The sequence below is a fragment of the Coregonus clupeaformis genome, chromosome 27 (assembly GCF_020615455.1).
Source record: "Coregonus clupeaformis isolate EN_2021a chromosome 27, ASM2061545v1, whole genome shotgun sequence".
Classification (NCBI taxonomy): domain Eukaryota; kingdom Metazoa; phylum Chordata; class Actinopteri; order Salmoniformes; family Salmonidae; genus Coregonus; species Coregonus clupeaformis.
Window position 1 is genome coordinate 25,565,644 of NC_059218.1, and position 23,478 is coordinate 25,589,121.

Here is a 23,478-nt window from a genome sequence, read left to right on the forward strand (position 1 = left end):
TCGATCGATTCTCAAAGATGTGTCGGTTAGTACCCATGACCCGTTTACCTAACGCCACTCAGATGTTGTTTAACCAGGTGTTCCGGCAGTTTGGTGTTCCAGAGGATATTGTTTCCGACCGGGGACCCCAGTTCGTATCCCGGGTTTGGAAGGCCTTCTGCGAACGCTTGGGTATCTCGGTGAGCCTCACCTCCGGATATCATCCCCAGGCCAATGGGCAGACCGAACGGCTCAACCAGGAAATTGGGAAGTATCTACGGCAACAATGTTCGCGGCAGCCGCAAGAGTGGAGCCGATTCCTTCCTTGGGCAGAGTATGCTCAGAACTCCCTCATTCACACCTCCCTACGTCTAACGCCCTTTCAGTGTGTTCTAGGATATCAACCACCCCTGTTCCCGTGGGATACCGCACCCGGGATGGTACCGGCGGTGGACGAGTGGTTCCGTCGGAGTGCGCAGGTCTGGGAGACGGCCCATCAACATCTCAGTCAAGCCTCACAACAGCAAAAGACCTATGCCGACCGACGCCGGAGACCTACTCCCACTTATCAAACCGGACAACGAGTGTGGCTGTCTACCCGAGACCTGCGGTTCCGACGGAGCTGCAAGAAGCTCCAACCCAGGTACATTGGTCCTTTCAAAGTTCAGAGACGTATTAACCCTGTCACCTACCGTCTGTTACTCCCTTGACACTACAGGATAAACCCTACGTTCCACGTCTCCCTGCTGAAACCTGTTCATTATAGCCCGATGTATCCACCAATCGCTCAACAACCTACTACACCACCTTTGGAGGATGAACAGGACACCACCTATACAGTCCACGAGATACTGGAGTCAAGACGGAGATGAGGGGGCATCGAATATCTCGTGGACTGGGAGGGATATGGACTGGAGGAACGGTCCTGGGTTCCTGCTAAGGACATACTAGACCCCGCTCTCAAGGCCACTTTCCACGCTGAACACCCAGATCATCCCGGACCCCGACCCAGAGGAAGACCACCCGGTAGAGGTAGAAGGCCGTCAGGAGCCGGCCCTGGGGAGGGGGATACTGTAAGGGATCAGGGGTTGGCTGGGTCTAGACAGAGTCTGACACTTCCCCGATCTACAGAGAGGGGGAGTCATCAGACTCGATCTCGTTCACCTGAGTTCTGAGCACACCTGTCCATAATTAGGGTAGGATATAAGGTGTGCTCAGAGGTTCAGTCTGTGCGAGGTATTGTTCCTTTGTGACTTGCTAAGCGTTTTGTTCCGAGAGAGAGAGAGAGTTTGTTGTTTTGATTACCCGTGTATCCGACCTGTGCCTTGCTGTTCGACTCCCCGTATTGCTTAATCCTCTGCTTGTCTGCCCCAGTGATTACCGTTCTCTGATCCTGTGCCTGTGACCTCGACTACGACTAAGCCCGTTCCTTTGGTACCTCTGCCTGTCTATGCCTGGCCCGGTTTTGACCACAGCCCGCCCGACCACGATTAAGCTATTCCCTTGTCTGTACTCTAATAAAGCATCGCTATTCTGCGATTGGATCTTACCACTCTGTCCGAGTATTCATTACAATAATCTGTCTGTAAACAATTGTTGGAAAGATTACTTGTGTCATGCATAAAGTAGATGTCCTAACCGACATGCCATAGATTCAACCATAAAGACCAGGGAGGTTTTCCAGTGCCTCGCAAAGAAGGGAACCTATTGGTTAAAATAAAATAAACTTTGGACGGTGTATCAATACACCCAGTCACTACAAAGATACATGCGTCCTTCTTAACTCAGTTTCCGGAGAGGAAGGAAACTGCTGAGGGATTTCACCATGAGGCCAATGGTGACTTTAAAACAGTTACAGAGTTTAATGGCTGTGATAGAAGAAAACTGAGGATGGATCAACAACATTGTAGTTACTCCACAATACCTAATTGACAGAGTGAAAAGAAGGAAGCCTGTACACAATATAAAATATTCCAAAACTAAAGTAATGCTGCAAAAAAATTGGCAAAGCAATTAACTTTTTGTCCTGAATACAAAGTGTTTTGTCTGGGGCAAATCCAATACAACACATTACTGAGTACCACTCTCCATATTTTCAAGCATAGTGGTGGCTGCATCATGTTAATGGTATGCTTCTAATCATTAAGGACTGGGGAGTTTTTCAGAATATAAAAGAAACAGAATAGAGCTAAGCACAGGCAAAATCCTAGAGGAAAACCTGGTTCAGTCTGCTTTCCACCAGACACTGGGAGATTAATTCATATTTCAGCAGGACAATAATCTAAAACACAAGGCCAACTTACAGTTTTGACTTAAATCTACTTGAAAATATATGGCAAGACCTGAAAATGATTGTCTAGTAATGATAAATAACCAATTTGACAGAGCTTGAATAATTTTGAAAATAATAATGGGCACATATTCCACAATACAGATGTAGATAGCTCTTAGAGACTTACCCAGAAAGACTCGCAGCTGTAATCGCTGCCAAAGGTGCTTCTACAAAGTATTGACTCAGGAGTGTGAATACTTATGTTAATATAGATATTTCTGTACTAAAAACGTGTTTTCACTTTGTCATTATGGGGTATTGTGTCAATTTAATAAAACATTTATTCAGGCTGTAACACTACAAAATGTGGGATAAGTCAAGGGGTATGAATACTTTTTGAAGGTACTGTATGCGTTTGTGTGTTGTGTGTGTGTGTATATAGTAACTGTGTGAGTGAGTGTGTACTGTATATGGTACAGCTCTGTGCTAGGAGACATTGTGGTGGATGACTCTATAACCGTTATTCCATTTGAACATATTCATGCTTTTGCATTCATGCCACAACTTGCCCTGTCAGACCACTGCCAGATTAGGGCTGTTGTGGTGACCGTATTACCGCCACACTGGCGGTCACGAGTCATGAAGGCAGTCAAATTCCACATTACCGTTTAGTCACGGTAATTAGGCTTTTCCAAGCTCTGATGCTGCTGCTGGTCATTAGTAGCCTAACAAACTTGCTAACTGCCTGGTACTCAGCACTATCTTAAAGGATGTATGGAGTCAACTACAATCCCAAACCAGGAACTATACCTATTCAATCTCTCTCCCATTTACAAATGGAAGAAGACCAGTAACACAGCGCATGAGACAGCATTAAACAGCAAAGAAATTGATAACATGCTGAACTGCTTTCAGCATATAACATTTTGTTATAGGAAAGAAAACATTATTTTGGCAACATATGAATTAAATTAAATATTCTACAAACTGGCAACATCATCAACAATCATGTCTAAAAAAAGACTTGTGGGGAAAACATATACAAACAAAATGGCCAAAGAGAAATGGTTTGGCAGTGAACGTAATACTGATAGGAAAGAACTGAGACAATTGTCAAACCAAAAACACAGAAACACCACAGACCAGGTTGGATGTATAAAATATCACCTGGCCCTAAAACAATATAAAAAGTATATATTTTTTAAAAGCTGTCTACAAAAATTGAAGAGGCAATAAACCAAAACTTGTTTTGGGAACTTTGGGGCAAGCTTAATACCTCACAAAATAAAAAGAACATCCCATTCGAAATGGTAATATCTGGAAAAACGACTTTGAAAAACTATATGAAAATACAGAATGCCAGACTCAGACCAAATTAGTTGATAAATTACAACAATTAAAGACCAACAAAACCCATTAGATATACCCATCACAATAACAGAGCTGAAAGAGAAAATCAAAGCCCTCAGTGTGGTAAAGCCCTTGGGCCAGACAGTATCTGTTGAAGAGAAGCAGCCCTAAGCTGCAGGAACCCATACTCAAGCTCTTCAACCTAGTGTTGAATGTAGAATACTTTCCAGTAATATGGAATAAAGGCATAATAACGCTCATGTTCAGAAGTGAAGACAAATTCGACCCTAATAGTTATCACGGTGTGTGCGTGACCAGTAATCTAGGGAAGGTTTTCTGCAGCATAATTAATACAAGAATACAGAATTGCTCAATGAAAACAGTGTTTTAAGTGCATGTCAAATTGGCTTCCTAACGATACAAAGAACATCTGACCACATCTCCACCCTTCACATGCTTATCAAAAAAACATGTTTATCAATTCACCAAGGTTAAAATATTTGCCTGCTTTATTGTCTTCAAATACAGTGGGGAAAAAAAAGTATTTAGTCAGCCACCAATTGTGCAAGTTATCCCACTTAAAAAGATGAGAGAGGCCTGTAATTTTCATCATAGGTACACGTCAACTATGACAGACAAATTGAGAATTTTTTTTCCAGACAATCACATTGTAGGATTTTTAATGAATTTATTTGCAAATTATGGTGGAAAATAAGTATTTGGTCACCTACAAACAAGCAAGATTTCTGGCTCTCACAGACCTGTAACTTCTTCTTTAAGAGGCTCCTCTGTCCTCCACTCGTTACCTGTATTAATGGCACCTGTTTGAACTTGTTATCAGTATAAAAGACACCGGTCCACAACCTCAAACAGTCACACTCCAAACTCCACTATGGCCAAGACCAAAGAGCTGTCAAAGGACACCAGAAACAAAATTGTAGACCTGCACCAGGCTGGGAAGACTGAATCTGCAATAGGTAAGCAGCTTGGTTTGAAGAAATCAACTGTGGGAGCAATTATTAGGAAATGGAAGACATACAAGACCACTGATAATCTCCCTCGATCTGGGGCTCCACGCAAGATCTCACCCCGTGGGGTCAAAATGATCACAAGAACGGTGAGCAAAAATCCCAGAACCACACGGGGGACCTAGTGAATGACCTGCAGAGAGCTGGGACCAAAGTAACAAAGCCTACCATCAGTAACACACTACGCCGCCAGGGACTCAAATCCTGCAGTGCGAGATGTGTCCCCCTGCTTAAGCCAGTACATGTCCAGGCCCGTCTGAAGTTTGCTAGAGTGCATTTGGATGATCCAGAAGAGGATTGGGAGAATGTCATATGGTCAGATGAAACCAAAATATAACTTTTTCGTAAAAACTCAACTCGTCGTGTTTGGAGGACAAAGAATGCTGAGTTGCATCCAAAGAACACCATACCTACTGTGAAGCATGGGGGTGGAAACATCATGCTTTGGGGCTGTTTTTCTGCAAAGGGACCAGGATGACTGATCCGTGTAAAGGAAAGAATGAATGGGGCCATGTATCGTGAGATTTTGAGTGAAAACCTCCTTCCATCAGCAAGGGCATTGAAGATGAAACGTGGCTGGGTCTTTCAGCATGACAATGATCCCAAACACACCGCCCGGGCAACGAAGGAGTGGCTTCGTAAGAAGCATTTCAAGGTCCTGGAGTAGCCTAGCCAGTCTCCCGATCTCAACCCTATAGAAAATCTTTGGAGGGGAGTTGAAAGTCCGTGTTGCCCAGCGACAGCCCCAAAACATCACTGCTCTAGAGGAGATCTGCATGGAGGAATGGGCCAAAATACCAGCAACAGTGTGTGAAAACCTTGTGAAGACTTACAGAAAACGTTTGACCTGTGTCATTGCCAACAAAGGGTATATAACAAAGTATTGAGAAACTTTTGTTATTGACCAAATACTTATTTTCCACCATAATTTGCAAATAAATTCATAAAAAATCCTACAATGTGATTTTCTGGATTTTTTTTTCTAATTTTGTCTGTCATAGTTGACGTGTACCTATGATTAAAATTACAGACCTCTCTCATCTTTTTAAGTGGGAGAACTTGCACAATTGGTTGCTGACTAAATACTTTTTTTCCCCACTGTAGGCATTCGATTCCATCTGGCATAAAGGACTCTTCCTCAAAGTCATCCAAAGTGGAGTTGGAGGAAGAACCTATGACCTATGTTATTAAATCAAATGAAAATAAATCGGTTAAAATTTGTCACAAAAAAAATATTATCAAACACGAGCGATGGGTCACCCTGGGTAGCAATTTGAGCCCAACACTGTTTAATATCTATATAGATTAATTTGCGAAAAAGTTAGAGCAATCTACAGCTCCTGGGCACCTCCTAGACAACAAAGAAATGAAGCTCCTTCTCTATGCAGATGAACTGTTCTTGTTGTCTCCAACAAAACAGGGGTTACAGCATAGCCTGTCTGTGTTGGAAGCCTACTGCCAAAACTGGGCACTGACTGTGAACATGAACAAAACTAAAATTATGAAAGCCAGATCTTAAAGGCCCAGTGCAGTCAAAAATTTTATCTTTCTGTGTTTTATATATATTTCCACAATATGAGGTTGGAATAATACTGTGAAATAAATTATGATAATGCCCTTTTAGTGTAAGAACTGTTTGAAAAGACTGCCTGAAATTTCAGCTTGTTTTGGTGGGATGGAGCTTTCTTTGGCCTTTCCATTGTGACGTCACTATGTGGTAAATTAGTTAATAGACCAATAAGAAAGTGAGTTCCAAACCTCTCTGCTAATAACAGCTAGTTTTCAGTTTTCCCCTCTCCACTCAGACAATTCCCAGACAGGAATTGCTCTTTGCTAAGAAGCAAAACATTTTTCATTTTGACCATTTTAATGGAAATCCGGGGCGGCCGGTAGCTTAGTGGTTAAGAGCGTTGTGCCAGTAACCGAAAGGTCGCTGGTTCTAATCCCTGAGCCGACTAGGTGAAAAATCTGTCGATGTGCCCTTGAGCGAGGCACTTAACCCTAATTGCTCCTGTAAGTCGCTCTGGATAAGAGCGTCTGCTAAATGACTAAAGAAATAATAATAAATAAATAATTAAAAAATAAATAAAACAATCACAGTAAGGTACTTAATTATTACCCAGAAATGATTTGAGATTGAGATATAAAAGGCTGCATTGGATCTTTAAGGAAATAAATACCACTTCAACCTAGGAGAGGTATACATTTACCACACCTCTAATTATACCTATCTCGGTCTTAACATCAGCGCATCGGGGCAGTTTGATGCCACTATCAAAACACTGGCAAAGAAAGCAAGGAGAGCATACAACTCAATAAAGAAAACAATATACAAATGTATCTCCCCTATCAAAATCTGGCTAAAAATATTTGACACCATAACCAAACCTATCCTCCTGTATGGCAGTGAAATATGGGCCCCACTATTACAGTCAAAATACACATCATGGGACAAAACACCTGCAGAAAAACTGCACCATGAATTTAGCAAAAACAACCTATTGCAGCTTTTTGTGTGTGTGCGTGCACGTGCATGTTTGTGTATAACACCACCATTAAAAGTGTCCGGTGGTGATATCCCTATGTTCACTGCATCTAGACGTTTATCCTGGATTGATGTGGTACACATGGATTAATCCAGAACCTGTAGTGGGTCCTCATGACCCCCTTCCTGGCAACCCCATTCTAAGTGTGTGTCTAACACGGTTACGTAGCGGGGCATGGGAACCACAGCACCGCAGTCAGACATCTCTTTCATCATCTGAACTTTAACCTCATCTACCCTGTGTCTGGACCCACTGGAGATTATGACGTAATCACTTTGAGGTGGAGAGTACGAAGCAAGGGAGCGGGAGAGGGAAGGAGACAGAGAGTAGGCCTACTTTCTAATCTACTTTGTCATCTGTTCCCTTGTGACCAACAAGTTAGGACAAGTGAAATGGGAGCTAAAAGGCTGCTCCTTGGCCATTAGCTTAATAAATGTTATCTTGTTTACCGGTTGCTCGTTCACTGGTCGCTCGTTGTCATGTTTAGCTGTAAAGTACAGTACAGTAAAGAAAGCTAGCTTATCACTGCTCGGCGTGGGAACTGATGTACAGTAGTAGTGTGGCAGGTTATGATAGCATGTTCAGTCCCACTGGGTGGTTCATGAATGATGGGGTGTGACAGTATTTTGTGCTTCAATGACTATGTGAGCCTCTGCACTACTACATGGGGACTGGACACGTAAACGGGCATCAAAGCTCTGAGGAGCATGACACCCAATGACACTCATCATGGATGGAGATAACGTGAGTGTTTCTTAAAGCTGACCTCTGATTGGTTGATGAGCAGGTGTTTTTAGTTGTGATGGGATATTTTTGCCCTCAGAACAGCCTCAACTACCAGGTGTTGAAAGCATTCCACAGGGATGCTGGCCCATGTTGACTCCAATGCTTCCCACAGTTATGTCAAGTTGGCTGGATGTTCTTTGGGTGGGGGACCCTTCTTGATACACACTGGAAGTTGAGTGTGAGAACCCCATTAGTGTTGCAGTTCTTGACACACTCAAACCGGTGCACCTGGCACCTACTACCATACCTCGTTCAATGGCACTTAAATATTTTGTCTTGCCCATTCACCCTCTGAATGGCACACATACACAATCATTGTCTCAATTGTCTCAAAGCTTAAAAATCCTTCTTTAACCTGTCTCCTCCCCTTCATCTACACTGATTGAAGTGGATTTAACAGGTGACAACAATAAGGGATCATTGTTTTCACCTGGATTCACCTGGTCAGTCAGTCAGTCTATGTGGTCCTCTGTAGCTCAGCTGGTAGAGCACGGCGCTTGTAACGCCAAGGTAGTGGGTTTGATCCCCGGGACCACCCATACACAAAAAAAATATAATGTATGCACGCATGACTGTAAGTCGCTTTGGATAAAAGCGTCTGCTAAATGGCATATTATATTATTATTATATTATGTCATGGAAAGAGGAGGTGTTCCTAATGTTTTGAACACTCAGTGTATGTAGAATCTAGTTTGACCGGTGGACACAACACTCTTAGAAAAAGGATTCCAAAAGGGTTCTGCAGCTGTCACCATAAGATAACCCTTTTTGGTTCCAGGTAGAACCCTTTTTGGTTCCAAGTAGAACTGTGTTGGTTTCCATGTAGAACCCTCTGTGGAAAAGGTTCTACATGGAACCCAAAGAGTTCTACCTGGAATCAAAAGGGGTTCTTCAAAGGGTTCTTCTATGGGCACATCCAAAGAACCCTTTTAGGTTCTAGATAGCAACTTTTTTTCTAAAAGTGTAATGATTAGCGCTCTTCTGTCTCGCCTGCCAAGTACGTCTCGTTGGCAATCAAGGGTGGGGTATTGCCTTTATAAACTAAGGATTTGTGTTCATTCACAGACTTCAGGCCTACTGGGAATTCCTAGGAAGGCGTGCCAAGGGAGAAGCAGAATGGATCTTCAATGTACTCCGGCGCACAGAACGCATATACTTGAATTATCACGGGCGAGACAGAATAGCGCTAATCATTAGTGTGCATCGTCACAGTAGGATAGGAATTATGGGAACACGTCCACCTTCAGCAATTTATCCCAATTCAACCCCTTATTGCAAAGCCATTACCCCTTTTTGCATGGTGCCATTGCTTTGCTTAAATCACAATGAACAGCAGATTTGGAGCGCTCAGGAGACAGTAGCTTGTTATCAGCATTGATACAGTGACCTATGTTGCCTCTCTTGTTGGCATGCTGCCTAACAGGTTGGATGGACATTTAGATATACTTACTATCTATACTGCAATTCAGTTTTGTTTTGCAGAAGCATATGTTGTATGTCAGAAGCAGAGCTGGAATTTCATGATTTTAGGGGCAAGGCCATTTGGCCTTCAAGAGGTGCCCAATCTGCCAGGGCACCAAGGCCATTTGCTAGGCCACCAAGGCCATTAACCAAAATAGCCAATTAAATTGATTTGAAAACCAAAAAAACACTAGCTATTCTGTTAAGAATAGTACATACAGTAAATAATTAGCCTACATGTATTGGCTACAGTCTGTCATGTCCAGACCGATGCTGACAGGAGGGAGGCACCAGAAAATGTAGCCAAATCATAATGAGACTTTTAATGAAATATACATAATGCCAGTCATGTTTGACAAATATAATGTAGGATAATTCATATTAATGTCTAAAGGCTTGATTCTGGGGGGTTGTATGTGTTTGGGTTTGAATGAGAATGATTTAACTTGTGCTTATTTGCAAAAATAAAACAGTCAAAAAATAAATCATAAGTAATAAGGTTTTGAAGTGTCTGTCCTATATCTAGGAGATATAAGAAAGCTGATATGCTACAGACGTTTTCGTGAGAAGATAGATTTTCAGGAGGTCCCATGGTCTGACAAACACCGCTGTAGTTCGGCCACCTTCCACCGCAGATGCGGAAGGTCGACATAGGTGGATTGAACAGATAGCATATGAACATTCTCATAATAATAATAATAATAGCGCTTTCATTACAGAAAGAATCTCAAAGTGCTTGAAAATAAAAATAAACAAGCATCAGATAAGATATATATGTAGCTACATAACAGAGAGTAGGTCTGGCCTACGACAATTGTCAGCTAGAGTTGAACGTTTTGGGTTTTTCAAGCCTCCAACAGATGTGGTGACAGTTGAGAGGGATCCACATAGCTTGAGCAGAGGGAGGGTTTGTCAACAGGGGGGAGATGAGCAGGTCCTCCTGTGGCTGGCAGGCAGCACAATTAAATGTGTCTCACAGGCGCTTCGCTGTCCCTGCCGTCTGACTACCTTGCACGAGACGACGTTTATTGTTAAGTTTGCACTCACTCAATGATGTCAGCCTGCACAAGACTTCAGAGGAATCTTCAGACTGAGCAATCTATTCATCACTGCCAGCTCGCCATCCATTGCAGTCCTTCTCATGGTTCAGGAGACTGTAGAAAAACAACTAAAAATAGGGTGGTGTATTCAAATCAAAACACACTAGCTAACTAACTAGATAGCTTGCTAGCATTGAGAGCTAGCTATGTTGAAAGAGCTGATTTGACATCAAATTCACAGGCAGGAAACACATAGATGTAACCCCATCTTTTGTCTGACTCATTTAGCTATTCAGAGTCAAAAAGAAAAACATTCAAAGAAAAACAAATAAATAATAAATATTTACCAAATGTACAGGAGCTCTCTGTCTAGGCGACCTCAAGGTGCCATGGCAAAATGGCAAAATGTGTAGAATAGAAGAAAATTAGCTATAAAACTGCACAGTTTTCTCTCTGCCCCATGGAAACATTGAGGAAGGCCCCGTGAAACTGTGCTACGCCACTGGTACCACTACAGTGACAAGCGTTTGTAACCCTGGCCAGGGGTCTCAGGAGGGGAGCCCCAGGGCAGTTATCAGATGCCACTTATGGAAGAGGAGCAACATGACCTTAACATGGTGGTCCCTATGGACTGGCTACACTGGAATCTGTGTGATTTTGATGAATCTGTTATCATTCTCCAGGGATTCTAAGTTATTGGACAGAAGATCGGGTTCTGTCCAAGTTGTTGTCTTTTCACTCCGTCTGGAATCTTAGTTTTAACGTCATTTTCCATTGCAACAGATCAAGATTGAATGTTTTAAAGACACTTTGTAACAAATGTATTTTGTAAAGACACTACACAAATGATTTGGGGCATATTTTGCCATGTGTTCTTCTGGGCTCGATTTATCTAGAAAAGGGGTGCCAACATTCTTGGAGCCTGGTCTAGCTAGCTGCTGATGCAATGGTATTGTCCTTCACACACTGCCTGCCATTGTGGCATTGCCCTCGAAAATACTCCAGCCTGCCAAGACTGTGATCAGCCACCATCTGTCAACACTCCACTCATAGTCTAGTGAGGTCTATACTTGCGAACTCCTGAAAAAGTTTAAACAAACGTTTTCACTATCTCAAAATCTGCATCAGCCAATTAGAATGGTCAACATAGTTGAACGTGATAGAACGCTACATGTTAGCTTTTCCCATGAGATAACCTGGCACACTTATGCTATGCTAACATGACCAGCTGGTCATTAATATTTTCTGTAACATATTCCGCATCAGCCAATTACAAATGTTGACGTAGTTGGACGTGATAAAACAGTTTTTCTTGAAAGCGTCCTTAACAGAAGTCAAATGGCACGATGTGATGACCAAAGTTACTAAAACATGTGTGATAAATCTACAGGACAAATGGCTCACAGTGTAGCAATCATGGCTCCTGTTAACTTTTTTCGCAGTTTGCGGCAAGGGTTCGAATACCAGGTGAGACATATACAATTACATTTATTCTATAATCGTTTTGCGATGGGAAGTGCAGCCAACCCTTGAAAATGAAGTTTACGAATATATTTAATGAGGAGCTTAAATATAGGAACTTCTTGCTGACCGACACGTGACTACAATGTAGGCTATATTACAAAGACAAGTAGACTGCACTTACATGTACAACGTTTTATATGCATTATTATAATCATCTACTTCTCCACATATGCATTATTTAAATTGAGCGTTGAGGACCAGCATTTAAAAAAATCTTAACATAAAAGCTTGATGCGAGGAGGCCTCACACCCACGGTTACTGTACCCCAAAGCATCTGAGTAAACCATCTTAGTCGTGTACACCACCTGGCATTGTTGGTGATAGAGGAACATGACAGCTATTTGACAAGACCATAAGGCCATTCAACTTTTTTTAACGGTCTGATAAACTTACATGTTGAATAGACCTCTTTTTTTCCATAAAAGCACATGCATGTGTGTGAAAAGGATAAGCAAAACGTGAAATGTTTTTATATATGCGAAAACCTGCCTTTTGAATTTTGTCTAACGTTAATAGCCTAGTCAAGAATGCATCATGCAATATTGGCACACTTCACTTGTTACAGACCAAGTGGAACAAAGGTAAAGCTTGAATTTGGAGGTTTAAAGACTACTTGTTAACTTTTAAAGTTCGATGAGGAACCACTTTTCAGTTTTTCCCTCCCCTCTCAAACCACTCCCAGACAGTCCTAGCAAAATTCTTGCTTGAGAAATTGCTATTTACTAAGACGATATTTTTGTTTATTTTTGACCATTTTAATTGAAAACAATCACAGTAAGGTACTTAAAGTGGAACTGACAGTGTTTTAGAAACATGCAATCTTATTCAAATCTGTTCACATACACCCCCAGGAAGAATATGATGCTTAAAAAAAAAGATTTTCTGACAAGTGAGCACTTAGATATGGTAATTTTCACATTTTCATACATTCATAGAATGTTTGGGAATGACGTAGAGTAAGGAGTTTATGAAAATTCTATAGCAATATAGAATTGGCTATAGCTAGCAAAGTGATTCACATTATTTGTTAGCTAACCAAATGATACCTGCATCGCTAGCTGTAGCCACAGAAAAACGATATGGGGGAAAAAGTCAGCCACTCACCCACTCGTCCAATGACAACATCCTCCCAGCAGCTAGCTAGCTAGCTAATGTTAGGCTCCATGTTTTTAGTTTACTAAATAAATAGCTTCATAAATAGATAAGCTAGCCTATTAGCCATGTTATGACTGACTTGTGATCATTGCCCTTGCTAGTTTGATTGTATTGACATTCCCAGGCTTAGTTATATTTGTCAGTTTTTGTCCAAACTATTCGCTTAATGACAGATGTCGTGACAGGGAAGCGAGCTAGCGAGCATCATGATGCGCCGCAGACCAGGACAGCATTAGCTCCAAAAAAATCCTTCAGGACTCCGGTCAATCTCTGAGGACTTCCAGAAAATGGAAAAACCTCTAAAAATAACCCACACTGTCGAAGAAATCTTGGCACAAAGCAAAAACATCAGAGAGAAGAAAGCAGATTGAGTGAATGGAAAAAATAGACAGCTGAGTGTCTAGTTTTTTTTGTATTTTATGTTGTGTTTACTTCAGGGAATGAATATGACTGAAATTATCTTACCTGAGCCAGGCATCTGTCTGTGAGAGTTTGGTTCTCGGTCAAGCTGGACATCAAAGTAATTTTTCCTCTCATCGAGACTGCGTAAACAACAGTGTGTGGGTGTAATTCACAACTTTTGAGTTGCCTAAAGGTATTGGTTGGTTATTTGATTTGATCAGTATCCTTGGAATAGTGTCCAATTCAAATGCTAAAAGGGAACCATTTAGGAATGATTCCAAGTGTTTCACAGAAAAACACGAGGGTGACTCAACAGCTCAAAATGCATTGACCCTATTCATGTCAACAGGCAGTGCCAAAAGTGCCTCCCCTACAGTATGTCTTTGTATTTCGACAAGCATTTCGCTACACTCGCAATAACATCTGCTAAAAATGTGTATGTGACCAATAAAATGTGATTTGATTTGTACAGATCCACTGTAGTTAATAGAAGAGGTTAGAGCATTGTGTATACCTAGTTTATATACTGTACACATACACACACCACTTAAACACATCAGCATAAATGTTAACCTTGAACCAGTGAAACTGACAGAGGTCTATTTTAAGACGTTTCCTCAGTCTGATTGACGGTTTCATTCAGTCCATTGACTCCATGAATATCTCCATCCCCACAGCATTAGCAAGAAAGCACATCCATTGCAAATATGCGTAAAATTCCCATTAGTCTCTCCCTCTGATGTTTTCTGAGTATCTCCTTTGAACAGACTTTACACGTCGATATCCCTGTCGACTTGAAGTTAACTACAGGACATTCAATTCCACCCTCCAGAACATTAATGAAAGGGATGGATTGATTTATGTTCTTTCTTTGGGGGGCACCCAACTTGAAGTCTTTTAATCAGTTTGACCGGAGATCTATTTCACTTGATGTGACCAAATCACATGATCTAAGTCTGGCTCCAAGTCACAATGGTCAAATATCACACCATGGGGTTGTTAATATTTCATGCACAGTAGTCAATACGCTACTACTGTTTGTTACTACAGCAGCAGTACAGTATACCACTTCTGGCTTGCTAAGTTCCTTTGTTAGTACTTATCCTCTTTCAAATCATTCTCTGCTCTCTCAAGCTGCTCAGCACTGCCCTGGACTGTACCAGTGGGTCAGCGTAATTCTCTGTGACTAAGTGGATATTACACACACACACGCACACACATAAACACGTCCACACACGCACACACACACACACAGACACACACACACACACACACACAAACACACACAGGCATATATGCGCAGGCACACACACACACAGACAGACACTGCCTTTTGCTTTGAAACCATTAAGCACGATACCTCTCCAACACTCTCTTGCTGTTCTCATTTGCCATCATTCTTTAATTCATTTGCTTTCATTTTCTCTCTCATTCCCCCCCTCTTACAACATAGGTCATGCCACCATGGAGACACATTTACAAAGAAGCCTTTTTCTCATCCAAACTGTCAAACCTGCAACAAAGAGAAGAATGAAGTATTGCATGAAAGGAGAATAACCACCCCTCTCATCCTTTCTCTCTCCCCCACTCTCTCTTTCCTCTCTCTCCCTCTCTCTCTCTCCTCTCTCCCCTCTCATCCTTTATCTCTCCCCCACTCTCTTTCCTCTCTCTCCCTTCTCTCTCTCTCTCCTCTCTCTCCTCTCTCCTCTATCTCTCTCTCTCTCTCACTCTCTGTCTCTGTCTTTCTCTCTGTCTCTCTCTGTCTCTCTGTCTCCATGTCTCTCTCTCTGGCTGTGTAGAAGTGTGACTGCCTGCTCAGTCTGGAAGCCTACTCTGCTGACCAGAAGCGGCGTGTGTGTCAGTGTCTGAAGGACAACATTGAAAAGCAGCTCCAGCTCCAGAGGAGTGCACCCTTCGTCCCTCCTGCCGACCAGGTAGGAAACACACACACCCTCATCCTGCCACTTATTGGCTCATCTGCGATCACACTCATCCCTGCTCCAGTTCACTCACCGGATCATTGCTGAAGCACATGGCTTGCACTAAACTCATGGTGAGAGCGAATCCATGGACAGTGTGTTACTGTGCTTCTCCAATGCAGTCCGCTGCTGTCTCCTTTTTTTAATCAAATTCAAATCAAATCAAATTGTATTTGTCACATGCGCCGAATACAACGGATGTAGACTTTATCGTGAAATGCTTGGTTACGAGCCCTTCTCAACGATGCAGAGTAAAAAAATATATTTTTATAAAATATACAAGAATGGAGCTATGTACAGGGGGTACCAGTACTAGATCAATGTGCAGGGGTACGAGGTATTTAAGGTAGATATGTACATGAAGGCAGGCATTAGGATAGATAATAATAAGAATAAAGAACAGAGTAGTAGCAGCATATGATGAGTTTAACTTGTGTGTGTGTATGTTTTGCATCGGTATGCATGTGTGTTATGTATTTGTGTGCAAATGTAGTGTATATGAATGTGTGTGGGTTTTGTGTGAGAGTGTCAGTGTAGTGTGTGTATATAGTATGTAAACAGTGAGCTCCACAATTATTGAAACAGTACATGTTTTGTTGTTTTGGCTGTGTACTTCAGCACTTTGGATTTGAAATTATACAATGACTATGAGGTTAAAGTGCAGACTGTCAACTTTAATTTTAGGGTATTTTCATCCATATCGGGTGAACAGTTTAGAAATTAAAGCACTTTTTCCACGTTTTGTTACATTACAGCTTATTCTAAAATTGATTAAATAGTTTTCTACACACAATACCCCATAATGACAACGCAAAAACAGGTTTTTAGAAATGTTTGCTAATTTATAAAAAAAAATAACAAAACTGAAATATCACATTTACATAAGTATTCAGACCCTTTGCTATGAGACTCGAAATTGAGCTCAGGTGCATCCTGTTTCCATTGATCATCCTTGAGATGTTTCTACAACTTGATTGGAGTCCACCTGTGGTAAATTCAATTGATTGGACATGATTTGGAAAGGAACACACCTGTATGTATATATAGGATCCCACAGTTGACAGTGCATGTGGTCCTCTGTAGCTCAGCTGGTAGAGCACGGCGCTTGTAACACCAAGGTAGTGGGTTCGATCCCCGGGACCACCCATACACAAAAATGTATGCACACATGACTGTAAGTCGCTTTGGATAAAAGCGTCTGCTAAATGGCATATTATTTATTATTATATTATGTCATGGAAAGAGGAGGTGTTCCTAATGTTTTGAACACTCAGTGTATGTAGAATCTAGTTTGACCGGTGGACACAACACTCTTAGAAAAAGGATTCCAAAAGGGTTCTGCAGCTGTCACCATAAGATAACCCTTTTTGGTTCCAGGTAGAACCCACCCATACACAAAAATGTATGCACACATGACTGTAAGTCGCTTTGGATAAAAGTGTCTGCTAAATGGCATATTATTTATTATTATTATGTCAGAGCAAAAACCAAGTAATGTCGAAGGAATTGTCCGTAGAGCTAGGAGACAGGATTGTGTTGAGGCACAGATCGTGGAGAAGGGTACCAAAACATTTCTGTAGCATTGAAGGTCCCCAAGGACACAGTGGCCTCCATCATTCTTAAATGGAAGAAGTTTGGAACCACCAAGACTCTTCCAAGAGCTGGCCGCCCGGCCAAACTGAGCAAGAGACCATAAGAAGACCATAAGAAACAAGACTCACAGACCATGAGAAACAAGATTCTCTGGTCTGATGAAACCAAGATTGAACTCTTTGGCCTGAATTCCAAGCGTGACGTCTGGAGGAAACCTGGCACCATCCCTACGGTGAAGCATGGTGGTGGCAGCATCATGCTGTGGGGATGTTTTTCAGCGGCAGGGACTGGGAGACTAGTCAGGATCGAGGGAAAGATGAACGGAGCAAAGTACAGAGAGATCCTTGATGAATACCTGCTCCAGAGCGCCCAGGACCTCAGAATGGGGCGAAGATTCACCTTCTAACAGGACAATGACCCTAAGCACACAGCCAAGACAACGCAGGAATTGCTTCAGGACAAGTCTCTGAATGTCCTTGAGTGGCCCAGCCAGAGCCCAGACTTGAACCCGATCGAACATCTCTGGAGAGACCTGAAAATAGCTGTGCAGCGACGCTCCCCATCCAACCTGACAGAGCTTGAGAGGATCTGCAGAGAAGAATGGGAGAAACTCCCCAAATACAAGTATGCCAAGCTTGTAGTGTCATACCCAAGAAGAACTGCGGCTGTAATCGCTGCCAAAGGTGCTTCAACAACAAAGTACTGAGTAAAGAGTCTGAATACTTATGTAAATGTTACATTTCAGTTTTTATTTTGTAATACATTTGCTAAAATTTCTAAACAACAGTTTTTGCTTTGTCATTATGGGGTATTGTGTGTAAAAAACAAACAATTGAATCCATTTTAGAATAGGGTTGTAACGTAACAAAATTTGGAAAAAGGTAAGGGGTCTATATACTTTCCGAATGCACTGTACTGTATGTGTATTAAGTAAAGTAATCAAACGTTTAGTATTTGGTACCATATTCATAACATGCAATGATTACATCAAGCTTGTGACTCTACACACTTTTTGGATGCATTTTCTGTTTGTTTTGGTTGTGTTTCAGATTATTTGTGCCCAATTGAAGTGAATGGTAAATAATGTATTATGTCATTTTCGAGTAACTTTTATTGTAAATAAAAATAGAATATGTTTCTAAACACTTCTACATTAATTCAGATGATACCATGAATATGGATAGTCCTGAATTAATCATGAATAATGATGAGTGAGAAAGTTACAGACGCACAAATATCAAACCCCCAAGACATGCTAACCTCATCACTACAATAACAGGGGAGGTAAGCATTTTTTGGGTGCATCTGTAACTTTCTCACTCATCATTATTCACAATTAATTCAGGACTATCCAGACTATCTGGGCTGTCTGCACCACCCTCTGTAGCGCTTTGCTGTCGAGGGCGGTACATTGGCCATACCAAGCGGTGATACAGCCAGTCAAGAAGATCTCGATGGTTCAGCTGTAGAACTTTTTGAGGATCTGAGGGCCGATGCCAAATATTTTCAGCCTCTTTTCAGCCTCCTGAGGAGAAAGAGGCACTGTTGTGCTCTCTTCACGCGACTGTGTGTGTGTGGACCATATTAAGTCCTTAGTAATGTGGACGCCAAGAAACTTGAATCTCTCGACCCATTCAACTACTACCCTGTTGATGTGAATGGGGGCGTGCTCTCCCCTTTTTCTCCTGTAGTCCACAATCAGCTCCTTGGTCTTACTGAAGTTGAGGGAGAGGTTGTTGTCCTGGCACCACACTGCTAAGTCTCTGACCTCCTCCCTGTAGGCTGTCTCATCGCTGTCAGTGATCAGGCTTACCACTGTTGTGTGGTCAGCAAACTGTTGGAGTCGTGCATGTATCCTGTTTGCAACAAAGCACTAAAGTAATACTGCAAAAAAAATACATTTTTGTCCTGAACAAAGTGTTATATTTGGGGCAAATCCAATACAACACATTACTGAGTACCACTCTCCATATTTTCAAGCATAATGGTGGCTGCATCATGTTATGGGTATGCTTGTAATCATTAAGGACTGTGGAGTTTTCAGGATAAACAGGAAAAGGAATAGAGCTAAGCAGAGGCAAAATCCTAGAAGAAAACCTGGTTCAGTCTGCTTTCCACGAGACACTGGGAGATGAATTCACCTTTCAGCAGGACAATAAACTAGATTATATTGTGGAAAATAACCACTATACTTTATTACAAATCAGTCCTTCCAGAGTGTTTGTGGGATTAAGAATTACTTTATTATAATGTCAACAAAGCCAGGCCAATCTGCAGATTTGCCCCCTCTCTCTCCCTCCCTCCTACCTATATAGTCTCCTTCCCCCACCCTAGGTTCCAATCCATCCCTCTTCAGTTTCCCGCTCTTTATCACTCTGCCCACTTCCTTTGTCTCTGAGGTCGGCTAAATTTGACTTTCATTAAGTTCAGAATCACATAGTACTACAATCAATCAATCCTTATATTGCAAAAACACTCATGTTTAGTTTAAACTCTGTTCAACCCCGGCTCTTTTCACTGTGTTTGAAGATAGAAACAAATGGCCCAAGCCAGTTTCAGTCTTTGATATGATAAGACAACCATGGATCTAAGTAAGAGCAAGCAATTTGACCCTGGGTCAGCTTCCCTCTTTTACCCACACACACAGTGAAATGACCCAGTTCAGTTAGCCACAAAGAATGTTAACTATATGTTGATAATTAACTCAGTTTCACCTCATAGTCCACTAAACAATTTCCAACAAACACAAGGCCAAATCTACACTGGAGTTGCTTACCAAGATGACAGTGAATGTTGCTGAGTGGCCGAGTTACAGTTTTGACTTAAATCTACTTGAACATCTATGGCAAGACCTGGAAATGGTTGTCTACCAATGATCAACAACTAATTTGACAGAGCTTGAAGAATTTAGAAAATAATAATGGGCAAACGTTGCACATTCCAGATGTGGAAAGGTCTCAGAGAATTACCCAGAAAGACTCACAGCTGTAATCGCTTCCAAAGGTGCTTCTACAAAGTATTGACTCAGGGGTGTGAATACTTATGTAAATGAATATCTCTGTATTTCATTTTCAATAACTTTGCAAACATTTCAAAAACATATTTTCACTTTGTCATTATGGGGTACTGTGTGTAGATGGGTGAGAAAAGAACATATATTTAATCAATTTTGAATTCAGTCTGTAACACAACAAAATGTGGAATAAGTCAAGGGTTACGAATACTTTTTGAAGGCACTGTATATCTCCTCTTGTTCAGGTGTGAGAGGGCAGTGTGAAGTGCTTTTAAGATTGCGTCATTTGCGGATTTGTTGGGGCGGTATGCGAATTGGAGTGGGTGCAGGGTGTCTGGGATGATGGTGTTGATGTGTTTCATGACCAGCCTTTCAAAGCACTTCTTAATTACAGATGTGAGTACTACAGGGCGATAGTCATTTAGGAAGGTTACCTTGCAGTTCTTGGGAACAGGGACAATGGTGGTCATCTTGAAACATATTGGGTTTACAGCCTGGGACAAGGAGATATTGAAAATGTCTGCACATGCTTTGAGAACGCTCCCTGGTATTCCGAGTGTTAACCTGCTTAAAAGTTTTACACACGTTTTTGGTTTGGATACGTTCGTATAGTCACTTTGGGGATGACGTCGTCTATGCACTTATTGATGAAGCCTCAATGCCATCGAATGAATGCCGAAACATATCCCAGTTTGGACTAGCCAAACAGTCCGATAGCCTCACGTCTGCGTCATCGGAACACACACTGGTACCTCCTGTTTGAGATTTTGTTTGTAAACAGGAAGAAGGAGAATAGAGTCGTGGTCAGAAGGGAGGACGAAGCAGGGCCTTGTATGGGTTTCTGAGGGTAGAATATAAGTGGTCTAGAGTTTTAGTGCCCCTAGTGGTGCAGGAGACGTGTTGGTAAAAGTGAGGTAGAAAGGTTTTAAGTCTCCCTGCCTTAAAGTCTCCGCCCACCAGAAACATGACTGGGTGAGTGGTTTCTTGTTTGTTTATGGCCCCATCACAGTTTGTTGAGTGCCAAAGTGGTGTTGGCTTTTGGAGGGATGTAGACATCCATGATAATTAATGATAAGAACTCCCTTCATAGATTAAAGGGTCTGTAGATTACCATGAGGTATTCTATATCAGGTTAGCAAAAGCTTGAGATTTCCTTCACAACCCTCCTCCTTTGGACTTGCCCGAGGCTGCCTTCTTCGAATCGTGCCGCTGCATGGAGTAACCACTGTAGTACTACGTACATAGAGTCATCCAGCCACGTCTCTGTAAGGCGTATAATATTGCAGCTTTTCAAGTCTCTCTGATACCAGACTCTCGAACAAAGCTCATACATCTTATCTCGAGTGACTGGATATTTGCCAATAGAACCGAGGGGCGTGCCGGACAATTTTCTCTTCGTCTCAGTCTTACCAGGATGCCGGCTCGTCTATCGCGTCTAAGCCTGCAGCGATTTGGTAGCCCATGAAACAAAGGAATGGGGTCCAGTATGAACAAGGGAACAGATGAGCTGAGAAGTCAAAATCGAGGTTAGTAACTGTCGATCTGATGTCCAGAAGTGCTTGGCGGTCATATGTGATTATAGTATGAACTTTCTGCTAAAAAAAATGTAAAGATTAACATGAAAAAAGTCACTAAATAGCAAAGTCGGGTTGGAACTCGTAAGATGTTGCCCTTCTCCGTCGGCACCATCACACACAAATGCTTATCATGCTTTATCATGCTTATCAGCTGCTATGTAGATCTTCATATGACTATGAAGTACTCCCATGTAGCTTGTAACTCACCAAGCTCTTTGGGTTTGCTTGGATGTTGTGTTGGAGGTGCAGTGGGCATTCTTTAACTGGGCACTACTCCAAGCACCATTATGGGTAACACTTCATTTTACAGCCCGTTAATTACTATGTATTTACTAGGTAAATACATAGGAAACACCAACAAACATTCATGATTATTTATTGCCACGTAATTACAAAATAAATACCTTCAAGTCATCCTCTTGTGTTGATATTCTCTCCTGTTGTTTCTATGTACTTTTCCTTTAGTTACCATGCATGTTCGTAGTAAGAGGGCTGTAAAATGAAGTGGTGTCTGTTTCCACATAGATACAATGTAGTTACTTGTGAGGCACCACTGCATTGGACGACTCCATCCCATGACTACAACAGCAAATCTGTCCATGATCTTACCCTTTTGTTACATGGTACCACCTTCACACTTACAGGGTATGTAGGAGGTAAGACAGCTGTAAGATGAAGCCATTGTTAATACTATAGATACCAGATACTTGCAGGTCAATTATCCCTCTTTATGATTGTTATTGTGTGGATATAAACATACCATGTAATTTAGGTATGTATTTAGTAACATGGCTGTAAAATGAAGTGGTGTCTGTTTCCAGGTAGATACAAAGTAGGTACATGTGAAGTACCACCACATTGGATGACTCCATTCCATGAAGACAACAGCAAATCTGTCCGTGATCTTAACCTGTTGTTTCATGGTACCACCTTCACACTTACAGTAAGCAAGAAAAAAGTTTTTTCACGATTTCACTAATATCATCAAAATCAATAAATCATAGCAAATTTTTGGGCTCATTCAGTAGTTTTACCTGATTAAGTAGATTCCTGTTGAAAAATAATCTTAAAAGTACCATTTATATTACAGAAACATTGGTGCTGTTGCTGCTTCCTGTTGTCGTGTAATTTTATTTATAGCCGAGTGTCAAAACACTGGTTTTAAATGTTCAAATTCATAATCAATATGCTGAAATATGTTGTGATATTTTTAAGACAAATACATAAAAGTTACTCCCTACACACACGTGTCACACTTGTGTTCAGATAACTTGTACTTTGCTAAATTAGTACTTTATAAACTGCACATGCCATTGACATTATATTGAATGCTAGCTCCCGCTTTGGTTGTAATTTAGCTTCATGTTGTACAGAAGGTATCTAGCTCACTCTTTTGAGTGTTAAGATATTGTTTTCCTATGAGGTAATATGCTTGTGGAAACATTACATGTATGCATAGTTTGCGCATACTCTGTTTACAGTTATTTTGTGGCACTTTTTTGTCAAGTGAAATGGTGAGACAGATAACTAGCTATTTCTGCAAGTGAATTTGCTTTTGCTAACAATCTTCTATGTTAGCTCGTGGTTGGAATGTATTCAGTCATTCTATTCAGTCAAATTTGTATACTTTATATTCATGTCATGTGGATACAAAAACTTGTTGTTTTCACATATTCACATAGAAATTAATGCTATTCACTTTTGTTGTTATGCTAGGTCTTTATGATTGTGAGTACAAATGTGTATCTACTAAGGTTTGTTTGGTTGATTTT

At 41.4% G+C, this 23,478-nt stretch overlaps 1 protein-coding gene across 2 annotated transcripts in view; it reads left to right on the forward strand.

Moving 5' to 3' along the window:
- The window catches only part of LOC121541681 (regulator of G-protein signaling 3-like), a 221,258-nt gene that overhangs the window by 94,728 nt on the left and 103,052 nt on the right, over window positions 1-23,478 (forward strand). For both annotated transcript variants that reach the window (XM_045208104.1, XM_041850910.2), the window contains exon 11: window positions 15,344-15,478. In XM_045208104.1, coding sequence (XP_045064039.1) covers window positions 15,344-15,478 — 135 coding nt within the window. The remainder of the gene's footprint in view (window positions 1-15,343; window positions 15,479-23,478) is intronic.